Source organism: Vespula pensylvanica, chromosome 17 (assembly GCF_014466175.1).
Source record: "Vespula pensylvanica isolate Volc-1 chromosome 17, ASM1446617v1, whole genome shotgun sequence".
NCBI classification, from domain to species: Eukaryota; Metazoa; Arthropoda; class Insecta; order Hymenoptera; family Vespidae; genus Vespula; species Vespula pensylvanica.
Genome location: NC_057701.1, coordinates 743,168 through 755,068, shown reverse-complemented (window position 1 = coordinate 755,068; position 11,901 = coordinate 743,168). Strand labels below are relative to the sequence as shown.

Genomic DNA, 11,901 nt, shown 5'->3' with positions numbered 1-11,901 from the left:
ATGTTAAAAACAATCGAGAGGAATGATATTTTTCTATTTCACTTTGATTTTTGTCCGCCCTTTCATGTAGAATTGACAAGGGCGTCGTTGTTTTAAATTTGTTGCATCCGATTAGAGGAGAAATTCACAAACCTGTTTCCATGGAAACATCTGTGTTCGAAGTTTAATCGGAAAGGTGCGTTTTAAAGATGGAGAGATCAAGTTTATTTTTTTAAGTTATACGAAAATTTAAATATAAATAATTAAATGTATATTCAAGATTTTTTAAGATACTATTTGCATTATGACATAACTGGTCAAATGTATATCATTGAAAAGAATTGATCGTTATTCCGTTTGTAATTACCGTGTAAAAACGTTCACGATGACACTGGCACCAAAGGACCTAACCAAACTATTAGATATTCTTGATGAAGAAAATATGGACACTAGCTTGGAAAATCTTTGCAATCAGCTTCATCAAGTATTCTCCAAGGAAGATCGCTTTAAAGTTGGAATGACGTTACTTCTGTTACTGCAACATATTGATTTGTTACCAAAACATGGTCAACGAATAATGGCCTTAACGATGTTGTTTGATCTGTACAGAGGAGAGCCATTAGCTTCTACACCTTTTGCAACGGTTTTCGTTCAAGTGCTAAAACCACAAGAAGATACGACTAATGGTGTTTCGATAACCAACTTCTCAGGACATATTCCAGTACTTTCCGAATGTGAGAAAAACTTACTTATTAATTTGTTAGGATATAATCAAAAGGAAGTAATGAAGAAAACACCGCGCCAATTAATCGTGGATGATCTCTATTTTGCATCGACACCGCCTTTGGATTTAACCAATTTACAGTTACAACTTGCCGAATATCATTCTGAACTTCCTTCCATAAGTAAATGTGGCAATCCAATTATATTACCAGATATGGATCACTCTAAAATAACAGGATCCGATAAAAAGATATTAAGAAACGTCGCAGAAAATCTTATTGTCGGTGACCCACCATTATGTGCTCAAAGTTATAGTCCTGAATTTTTAAGGTTGGCGCCACCTCTATATCATTCTATCAACGAATTGGCATGGTTTAATGTCACAGATCCATCTGAATTTACTGTGGAATACGATAACAGTATGTGTGTTTCCAATTGTGCTGGAGCTGAAGCACGCAGACTAATGGGCAAAGCTTTTAAAAGTGTTTTGACGCTTCAGCAACAACAGCATTTAGTTAATGAATTGGATAGGGATCCAAAACTTGTTTATCATATAGGTCTTACACCTGGAAAATTGCCAGATTTAGTAGAAAATAATCCATTAATTGCTATCGAAGTTTTATTGAAACTTATGCAATCTAGCCAAATAACAGAATATTTTAGTGTTTTGGTAAACATGGAAATGTCCCTTCATTCGATGGAAGTTGTAAATAGGTTGACTACCACTGTGGACTTGCCGACTGAATTTGTTCATTTATATATTAGCAATTGTATATCTACTTGTGAAACTATAAAGGATCGTTATATGCAGAATCGTCTTGTACGTTTAGTTTGTGTATTTCTCCAGTCTTTGATTAGGAATAAAATCATTAATGTTCAAGAGTTATTTATTGAGGTACAAGCATTTTGTATTGAATTTAGTCGTATTAGAGAAGCAGCAGCATTATTTCGTCTTTTGAAACAACTTGAATCGGGTGACATAGGTGGATTAAACGCACCCCCTACAAAGAGCAAAATAGATATGTGTTAAGACAATACTCTTCTGTTAACATATTTGTTTCCTTAGTTAACAATCTGATTTTTTTTCTTCTCATTTTTATTGTATTAAATAAATATAAAAATCATGTTTCTGAGATATGTTTTAGAATAACATACTCGTAGAATTTTCAAATCTATGCTAAAGAGAGATCCTGTATATTATTAATGCACAAATCTATATAATTATTTATTATATTTCTTCCAGCAATGACACATTGTATTTATTTAGATACCTTATTGTATTGTGATTAAATTCTATATTTAAAGAAATTATTTTTATTTAATCACAGAAAATGAGCAAATACAGCTGATTGCTATTGTACAATTATTTTTACATAGTAAAACAAGGAAGGAATACCTGTTTTATATTGGCAGCCCATCATTAAGATGTTTATTTTATATTATTCTGTCATTTTCAAAAATGAATAATGTACAAAATACATATGTGCCATTATGTAACAATGTTCAATGAACAAGGTGTACACTCTTCTTAGACAAGTAGTAATTATGTTACTGTTTGTATATTTAGAATATTTTTAACTTGAACTATTACACATCTCAGTTGTATATTACAAAATAAATGTCTTTATATTACTTGTGTGTTTTGCAGTAACAATTTAAATCGATTGTATATTATAAATTGTTGTTTTACACAATTTAATACATAAATGTACAATGATATTTTGAACACACAGAAATTTATGATTTTACAAAGGATGTACATACTTATGATAATGTAAATTTCAGAAAAACGCTTACTATGTTTTTTAAAGCTTGAACCATGAAAAGTACGATTAAAGGTATTTTTATGTTTCACCAAAGATAATATTAATTCACACAAGTCTTCGAATTTTTTGCCCAAAAAAAAAAAAGAAAAAGAAAAAAAAAAAAGAAATTAATTCAATATAAGTTCAATTTTCATATATAAGCTACAATATTTGCTGTGTATATAGATAAATAATTATCACAAACTTATATATGATCAGATTATTTTGCTAAAAATGCATATAGTATACATTACACATTATTTCCTACATACAAAAAGAAATGAATATAAGCAATAAATAAATGTTACAGAGATAATTACATTTTGCATTGAGCTCATTTTTGTAAATCTTATTTATTTGCATATATACACATTAGCATAATTATCTCCCTTTTATTAATATCCTATTATTTCTTCTTATTAGATCTAGTATTATAAAAGTTGACTGAGTAAAATAGCATTACATATGAGATGCAATGCTTCTTTTTCTTTTTTATAAATTAATGGATTTGACGAAGGTTGTATGCCATCATTGTAATGTAATCAAGTAAAAGGAGTTAGATATCTTTGTTATTTATCTTCTCAGTCATATAAAATTACAAATAAATACCAACATATATTATCTTGTTTTGTATGAACTCTCTCAGTAACTTTAGGATATTCATTTAAATACCTCATCAATAGTGATATCAATTTCTTTTCAAAATATGTGAAATGTTCATATATGTAATATTACTATATATCGAACAATTTCATAACTTGCTTCATGTTTTATCTTTCATTATCTCTCATAGATTATAGTATATTTAAACATTTCACATATTATGATCCTTATAACTTTTTTGACCAGCATTTATATCACTGATTCATTCTATTTATTTAACAAGTTTTTCTACGCGCGCTTCGGCTTTTATTTTACACATGTTCAAATTTTATGTTACATCCTATATTATTTAACCAGTCTGAAATGGAATATAATCCCATTTCTTGTAAGTGTCTATATAAACAATCGTGGTATTTATGAGACTTCTTCAAACTTTGTACAAAATATTTGATGCATTTTGAAATATATTTGCTTGCATGTAGATTATAACAAAAAGCTAATATAAAATAAGTTCTCTACGTTTCTCGTTTTATTTTCATATATATCTTTGCACGCTCTTCTCTTATACAATACATTAACATAATCCGTATAAATAAGAAGTAACAGTATCTAATACATTATTTTGCAAAGATTTCTTTCCTATTAGGTAAACATGTTAGATACATAAAATATAAAATATGTTACATGCTAAATAATTATTGCAATTTTATAGAATTTAAACGAATATTTAGGTATTTTAAAACAACTATTAGTTCGTGCATAAACTATTCTATATTATACTAATTTGATGATTCAATTCCAATTTCTTTGCTGTAAAATAAATTCGCTGTAAGAAAAGGCAAGTACCTATAAAGTTACGAAAATGAAATTTGTAAGGAAAATATTAAATTTATATAATAAATATATCCGTATTCAATATTTTGGAAAAAGATCAGTTTCATTATTTTCAATGTAATTGGATTGCATCATCTTTTGCTTTCTTATTTTTTTTTTTAACAGTTTTCGTTTTAATTAAATTTTTTGTGCCTTTTCCTTTAGCTGTAATAGGTTTACCTTTTAGAGACTTCATTTGCATTTTTACATCTGTTTTAGACACTTTTTTATTTTTTAAGCCTTTCATTTTGTTCTCCTTCAATTTAACTTTGGTACTAGTTGCGACTGTCATACCGGACCTCATAGAAGATCCGGTTAGCTTGTACTAGGCTGCTGTTTTCACTTTTTTCTTCCTTTTCTTCTTTTTCTTATCGTGATAAAGTTCCTGTTTTTTGGTAATGCAAGATCTACAATACCAATTTTCATTTGCAGCTGGTTCCACTTGTAGACCCACACATACCCTACAATTAAAAGTAAACAATAAAAAGTGAATAAAATAAAAAGTGAATTTACGTTAGACACAAGCAATACGTATATACAATTACTTACCAATGGTACCATGCATCACAGTCATCGCAACCGATCATGGGTGATCCATCATCCTGCTGTTTACATGCAGGACATATCCATACTTGACGACCTCCTTGATCCTGTAAAACTCATTGCATGACAGTAACAAAGCTTGAAATAAACATAAGATAACCCAACCCATCTCTTGGAGATGCAATTAAAAATTTTGAATGTAAAAAGAATACAAATACTTATAACGAATTAAACATCTTTATATCCATTCTTTTATGGAGTGGAATTTGTGTTGTGTTTTTTGTGTATTATTTATTATTCCATTTTATAAATAATTGACTGTTTTAATAGAACAGTAGTTCTATAAGGAATTTTTATGAACATTAGTTCTTTTGAAGTATTTCTAGGTTTGTTAGTTCAAATGCTTGAAATGTGATAACGTTAAATGTGATAAAGTTTGTTTTAAATGAAGGATGAAATGATATATGATACATAATCTGATTTTCACTTGTCTCTTCTTTTCCATTATTAATAATTATAGAATGAGAAATCAGAGATAATATAATTACTTTACAGTTAGGTCTTCACTAACTTCAAGTAAGTTTTGTACATTTGTCATAATTATAAAAGAGTAGAAAGTAGTTATATTATCAATGAATATTCATTTCTTTTATATAAATGTACTTTTTTTTTCTTCCTACAAAATTCTTTGAAAAGTTCTGTTATTTTTATGACCTATAAATATATCTTTTATGATAATATTTTTATTATATTATATGTGTTCCTTGTCTTATTTTAATAAGTGTATAGTAATGTAAGATATATTATTTATATAAAATGATCGAGCACATCATACTTCTAGTGCATAACAAACATTGCAAGAGCTGCTTTAAAATGGGAGTGAATGTACTCACCACTGTCGTGGTTGCTATTGTAGCCAACAAGAGACTGCCATTTTCTTTGTCTTCTTTAGCATCATCCTTTTTAGAAACTGCATCTGCTTTCACCTCTGTGTTGTTAAAACTGTTGGTTACATTCCTAACTGTCTTTCATGCTAGTTTTCATTATATCGTGCAAGCTGCATGCAACAACTGGTATGTATTTAATTAGAAATCTTGTTAAAGCTATATCCATATTTTTATCATATTCAAAAAAATATAAATTTTTTCTTAGCAATCCTATTAAATTTTGTTTTTACTTGTAAATTTGTTGTCGTTATATGTTACGAATCTTTGTAATGTATTGTAATGTATTGAAATATGCAATACATATTGTATATATTTTTTTTTTAAATAAAATATAAAACAATAAATTATGAGCTTTAAGCTTTTCAACTTGTTCTCATTTTTCTAATACAAATTATTTATATGCATTAAGGCAGCCCTTTCTTCAGTAAAGAAAGAGAGAGTTATGAAAATCATGCACATTGTATTACAAAAGATACTATACCATATATAAAGTATTGTGTGAAAGCATTCAGTGTGATTTGCAGAAATTAATGATCAAACTAAGTTAGAAACTTGAAAGACATACTCATACCATCCCTAGCTAGAATAAAAGGTATGAACAAATATGTAAAGTGCTAGAGTAAAATATAAATAAATTACACCCCTCTATAATTGGCTATAAAAGTGCATTACTATAAATAAGAATTTAAATTATTATAAAAATGTGTGTATACTATATATATATATATATATGCATATACATACACATAGGTATATACATGCACACTTTTGTGTAATACGACTATAAATCCTATTTAAATGAAAAAAAATTAGTTTAGTCCAAGTAACAAGTAACTTACATACTTGCGATTGAAAATATGATATAAACGCGATAGAAATTTTTACGATAAAGACGAAGGAACTGTAGATCTTTTTTTATACTATTGTATTATATATTTTTTCTTGTGACTGATAGAAGAAGAAGAGACAAGTATAGATCGCAAATATTCACTATAAAATTACAAGTACAATGAAATGTATGATGAGTTATTGATGAGGATATTGAATGTTGAATAATGTTTCAAAATAGTTTGTATACTTTCCATTAGGTGAATGTTTAAACTTATTACCTAAGATTCTGTCTATTCTGTTAAGAAATAGTTAATTTTGTGAAATGGAAGTGAGTTAAGATGAATAATGTAGCAATCAATTATACACAAGACATTAGCATTAAATTTACAAAAAATAATAGTAATTGTGAAATACAAATATGCAATTTTTTTGTACTATAGAAACTGTACTATAGAAAGAAGAAGACAAGAAAAAAGAAACAGAAGTAGAAAAATTTTTAATCTTTAAAGAAAATTTAGAAAAATATTTTTTTCTTTTCTTTTTTTCTACCTTCAAAAGAAATTACATAAAATAGCAACATACATACGAAATATAAGAAACGAAATAATGAGAATCTATAGAAAAAACTATAATATTCTACATTCATATTTTTAACAATGTCATAGTGTGACAAAAGCATGACCAAATGAGAAATTATACCTTCACCACAAGTCATAAATGCATAGAGACAAAAAGAGAAAGAGAAAAAGGGTAACAGGAATAGGAAATTGGAATTTATAAGGCAAGTAAAGACTGAGATAATACTGATGGGTTGGGTTAATCTTTTCATGTAAATAAAATTATTTTGAATTATTTAATTTAGTACAGAGACATAGAATAATTTTTTTATGAATTTAATAATTTAAAAAAAAAAAAAAAAAATCAATCAGTCAATGTATATTGACTAAACTACTGGTCAAAATATTAATATGAAATTATACCATTATATATGGAAGAAAAAAAAGACTGTTATGTAATATTGAATGAAATGTTTAAAAAAATATTTGCACAAATAAAAAGTATATTCATTACAAATTTATCATAATTTAGAGAGAATTTACTTCTTATGTTCAATTATTAAAGAAACTCTTATTATCATGTCTCCAGTACTAAATACAGTATTTTTTTACTGATATTTAAATATCATAATAAATGTACTTACATAGTAAAATGGTGGTGGTTGCTGTTGCGTAAGTAGAGGACTTGGGAGCTTAGGAGATGGATCAAAGTGTGGTGGAGGTGTTGGATCTCTTTGGGGTAGGTTTTTAAACAGAGATTTTTTTGCTCGAGGAACTGTTGCAAGTGGCACAGTAGCAAAATTGAGAGAGAAAGAAGAATCAGGAAGAGCAGGGCTGCCATCTAATGTTCCCTCCTCTATTTTCTTACTTGCTGACTTTTGCTTCGGCGGCCGTGTTACCAATGCTGATATTTTGGCCAATTCTGGACTAGGTTCTCTTTTTGTATCTTCATCTGGTTTTTTCAACAACGGCTTAATTGTTCTATAGAAATAATTAAAATATATTAGATGCATTGTTATAACTGTATATATAAACATAGGTTCTTCAATATTATTTTAACTTACATTTTCTTCATTAATGTATTGTCTGGTGTAGGTGGTCTTGGAGATGCAGGTCCTATCTTCAACGTAATTTTTGGTACAGCTTCTGCATTTTTATCTTCTTTCTGTGTAGAATAATAAAACTTACGTTATAACCGGATAATTAATAATTTACGCTAATGTATAATACTCGGAAAGAAAAAAAAATTAATGATACCAAACGTATTTTTCTTACTTCCTTCTCTTTTCGTTTCTCCTTCTTCTCTTTCTTTTCTTTTATTTTTTCTACTTTTTCCTTTTTATCAGCTTTGTCTTTTTTCTCTTTTACCTTCTCTCCCTTTTCTTTATGTTTCTCTTTTTTATCTTTCTTTTTCTTTAATTTATCTTTCTTTTCTTTTTTATGCTCTTTTGATTTCTGTAAATATAATATTTGTAATATGTATACACCATAAAAAAAATTATTTTTTAAATAACGCAATTAAAAATTTATATTACTTAGAAAAAATATTTCATTAAAATTTACTTCATAATAGATTTTATAATTTCTATATTTTTTCAAATACACATCAATATTAATGTTACCTTATCAACTTTATCAGCTTTATCAACTTTAGATTTTTTTGAAGGTAATAATGGCACAACAGGTACGGGTGCAATAGGTATAATTGGTGCAGCAGGTGCAGAAACAATGGGCGGTGCAATTATATTTCCAGGAGTATGTGAAATTATCTCTTTATCTTGTTTAACCACCTTAATTTTATCTGCTTTTTCCTTTTCTATCACGTCATATTTCATTAGAGGAGGTATTATTTCCCTAGGTGATTTTTCACATTCCACAGGTTTCATTTTTGATAATGCAAAATCTTCTGGTTTTATAGTTGGATTAAGAAAACGAGGTGGTAAAGGTAAATTCGGCATTGCTGGATGTGGACCAGGTCCACCTCTTCCTAGAGGTAACGGAAACCTTGGAAATATTGGGTGAGTAATTGGATGAGGTATTAGACCAGGAGCAGTTGGAAATGTTGGAAAGAATGGAAATGGTAATGTTGGTGGAAGATTTGGTTCTCTATGCACTGGAGGTTCAGGTGCTTGTGGAGTTTTGGGCCTATCCATTACATCTACTTCCATAGCATCATTGGAAAGCTTTGTCTGAAATATGATAATGGCATCTATAATGTCTTGAATCTTCTTGCAAATATATAAAAATAATATATGCATATAAAATAAAATCCTACCTTTTTCGGGCTTACACAACGTTTTGGACTTCTTATTTTGGACTCTTTCTTTTTGTTACTCTTCTCCTTCTTTTTCTTTTTCTGATCAATAGGAGTAGGAACATTAAGCTCTGGAGTTTTAGGTGTACTAGGAGTTCCAGGAGGTGACATATCATCAAACATATAAACATCTGAGGATGGACTCTGTATATCAATCAAGTCACCATCTGGATGAACATGAACGTCTGGCGTATGTGGTGTTTTCTTCTCTTCCCTCTTTACCTCAGTGTCATTTTTATGACTATGTTTTTCAAGATTTTCATCAATAATTAAACCCGGAGAACTTTCTCGCGAATCAAGCTCTTTGTGTTTGTGTTGTTCAAAGGTTTCTTTCTCTTTATCCTCTCTAGGTTTAGATATTTTCTTGAAGATATTTAATTTTTGTTTATCAGGTTCTGATGGTAGCTTATCGATATTATCTTCTTTTCTTTCAGGTAGTGGTGGACTACTTGTCAAATCTATTACTTTTTCTGGTTTTGCTTTAAGTTGAATAGTTTTAGGTAATTTTGGACTACCTGTAGATTTTGATGGTATTAGTTTTGGAGTTGATGGTCTACTGGATGGTCCTGCTAAGTTAGTTTGCGATTTACCACCACCTGGCTTTAATGGCTTTAATTTAGCTAACTCTTTCATACCAGCTAATTTTTTTATTTTACTGTCATCAATTTTATCTGGTTTAAATAATTCTTTAGCTTTGTTTTTCTTTTTATTTTCTTTATCAAGTTTACGGTCCTCCGGTATTTTCTTTATAATCTTCTTTGGTTTTTTATCACATTTCAGCTCAGGTGGTACCATAGGATAAGAACTTGGTTGAGGGGAATCTGCACATGTTTGATGCGGTGTTCTTGCTTCTGGAAGTTTTCCTTCCCGAGCAGGAGATAAAAAACCAGATGTAGTCATCATTACGCTGTGTATCTCACGTAACGGTCTACCTTCTTCTAATACCTTTGCGCGTTTTACTATAGGACTTTCAAAGGAAACAGGATCTCCTGGACGTTTAAAAACTACTTGAGGAGACATCCTATGAGGAGAGACATCAACTGAACTGGGTGTTGATGTTCCATTTGAAGAAGCTACATCTTGTATGCCATTTGTTAAACTTTCAGGCTTATCTGTTATGTACTCTTCTGCAATTAGAATATCTTATTCAAAACAAGTCTGTTTTGTTATCAATGATTCAGAGAAAACATATTTCTGTGATAAAATATAATAGTTCAAGGCAAATTGAAGGAATTGTAATTACCTTCCGTATCTGGATACATAGCTGGTAAATGTTCATGAATATGTACAGGTCTAGTAACTACTTCACGACTACCTGGCTTTAGGAAATTTAAGTGATTCTCACGTTTCACAGGAAATTTTGGTACAGCAATAGTACATGGAACTGAATCTACATTTTTTACATATTCTGCTAATTCTTGTATATCAATATTCATATGTTTAAAAGCTAACCCTAAATCATCAAGATTAGGTTCTATTCTTCCCACTGAAAATATAAGAATTTGAAGAACTATATCGACTAATTCATATGTTAATAACATATAAGTTTACATATAACTGATATGAAAATTATAATTATAATTCCATAGAAATTTATTCTATTAAAATTACTTACAAACTTCTGCATATTGATGTGTAAATTTTGATATACGTAAAATATATTCTTCCATAAGATCTACCATAAATTCTAATGGCGTCGAATTAATTGAATGCCATCCGATAGTTTGGCAGATTTGGGCAACAACCATCCTTAAAACAGATCTACTGTAATCAGCAGACATTTTCACAGCTGGAAATAAGAAAAGAATAATATCTTGATTACACATCTATTTAACAACAAACAAGATGAAATTAATGATATCGTTAAATATTGCGAGATAAAATTTGTGTGAAACGAGTGTAAAGTGTATAGAAATCGAAGATACAAATACGCTAAATTAGATTTTCATAGTGGATGATTCTATATAAATTATACGAAGTCAAGACGAAAGTACGAAATAAAGAGCCTACCCTTATTCGATAGAAAAATGCGTGAAGTTTCTTTCGTTGTTGTAAATATAGCTTCAAATATCACATTTCTAACGTAGTATCTTAATCGCAATCAAAAAATTCAATGAAACAATTCATTTCCTCGTAAAACACACAATATTTGTCAAAATTGTAACACCACAAACAGTACAGACTGCGAGGCGTCCTCGCCATTTTTTTCCCCCTTCTTTCTTGTCCATGCTCAAGACATTCCACGACGCGTGAAACGGGACCACTGATCGCAGGAAAACGTCAGACTCAATCTATGTGATATCAAAGTTGTTGCACGATTAAACGTTGAAAGAATTTCATCCTTCGACAATAAATCTATCATATTATTTAACGTTAACATTCTTTTCTTATCAGTTATTACATTATAAAGAAATATCGTTTGGATTTGAAAAAAAAACTTCAATCTTGACTATCGCTTGAATTTCTCTGCGTTTCTATTGGTCCAGAAAAAAACAACTCCCGCCTTCGTAGGCAACCATCTTTGATCGCAAAAAAAAAAAAAAGAAAGAAAGAAAGAAAGAAAAACCAAGGTAATCAAATAACATTATTTACCATTGTTTTCTAAATATATATATATATATATAAAAAAATGAAAAATTAATGTATCGTAAAAAGTCAGGTTTTCGTAAAACATTTAACCTAAATTTCTTCATTGGGTTAATATAAAAGTTCGTTTTCAAATGCAT

The 11,901-nt window shown here is 29.1% G+C and overlaps 2 protein-coding genes across 2 annotated transcripts; one reads left to right on the top strand and one right to left on the bottom strand.

Moving 5' to 3' along the window:
* Window positions 1–63: 63 nt before the first annotated feature.
* On the top strand, window positions 64–1,951 carry LOC122635274 (CCR4-NOT transcription complex subunit 11). Its single transcript, XM_043825294.1, has one exon. It carries the CDS (start codon window positions 365–367, stop codon window positions 1,730–1,732), a length of 1,368 nt encoding a protein of 455 aa, XP_043681229.1. The 5' UTR covers window positions 64–364; the 3' UTR covers window positions 1,733–1,951.
* LOC122635266 (transcription initiation factor TFIID subunit 3) lies at window positions 1,572–11,553 on the bottom strand. Its single transcript, XM_043825276.1, has 10 exons — window positions 11,186–11,553; window positions 10,791–10,964; window positions 10,419–10,661; window positions 9,137–10,302; window positions 8,484–9,050; window positions 8,137–8,316; window positions 7,926–8,026; window positions 7,506–7,842; window positions 4,533–4,633; window positions 1,572–4,444 (listed from the first exon to the last, which is right to left on the bottom strand). The coding sequence occupies exons 2-10, from the start codon at window positions 10,954–10,956 to the stop codon at window positions 4,309–4,311; spliced, it is 2,997 nt and encodes a 998-aa protein (XP_043681211.1). The 5' UTR covers window positions 10,957–10,964; window positions 11,186–11,553; the 3' UTR covers window positions 1,572–4,308.
* Window positions 11,554–11,901: the final 348 nt, after the last annotated feature.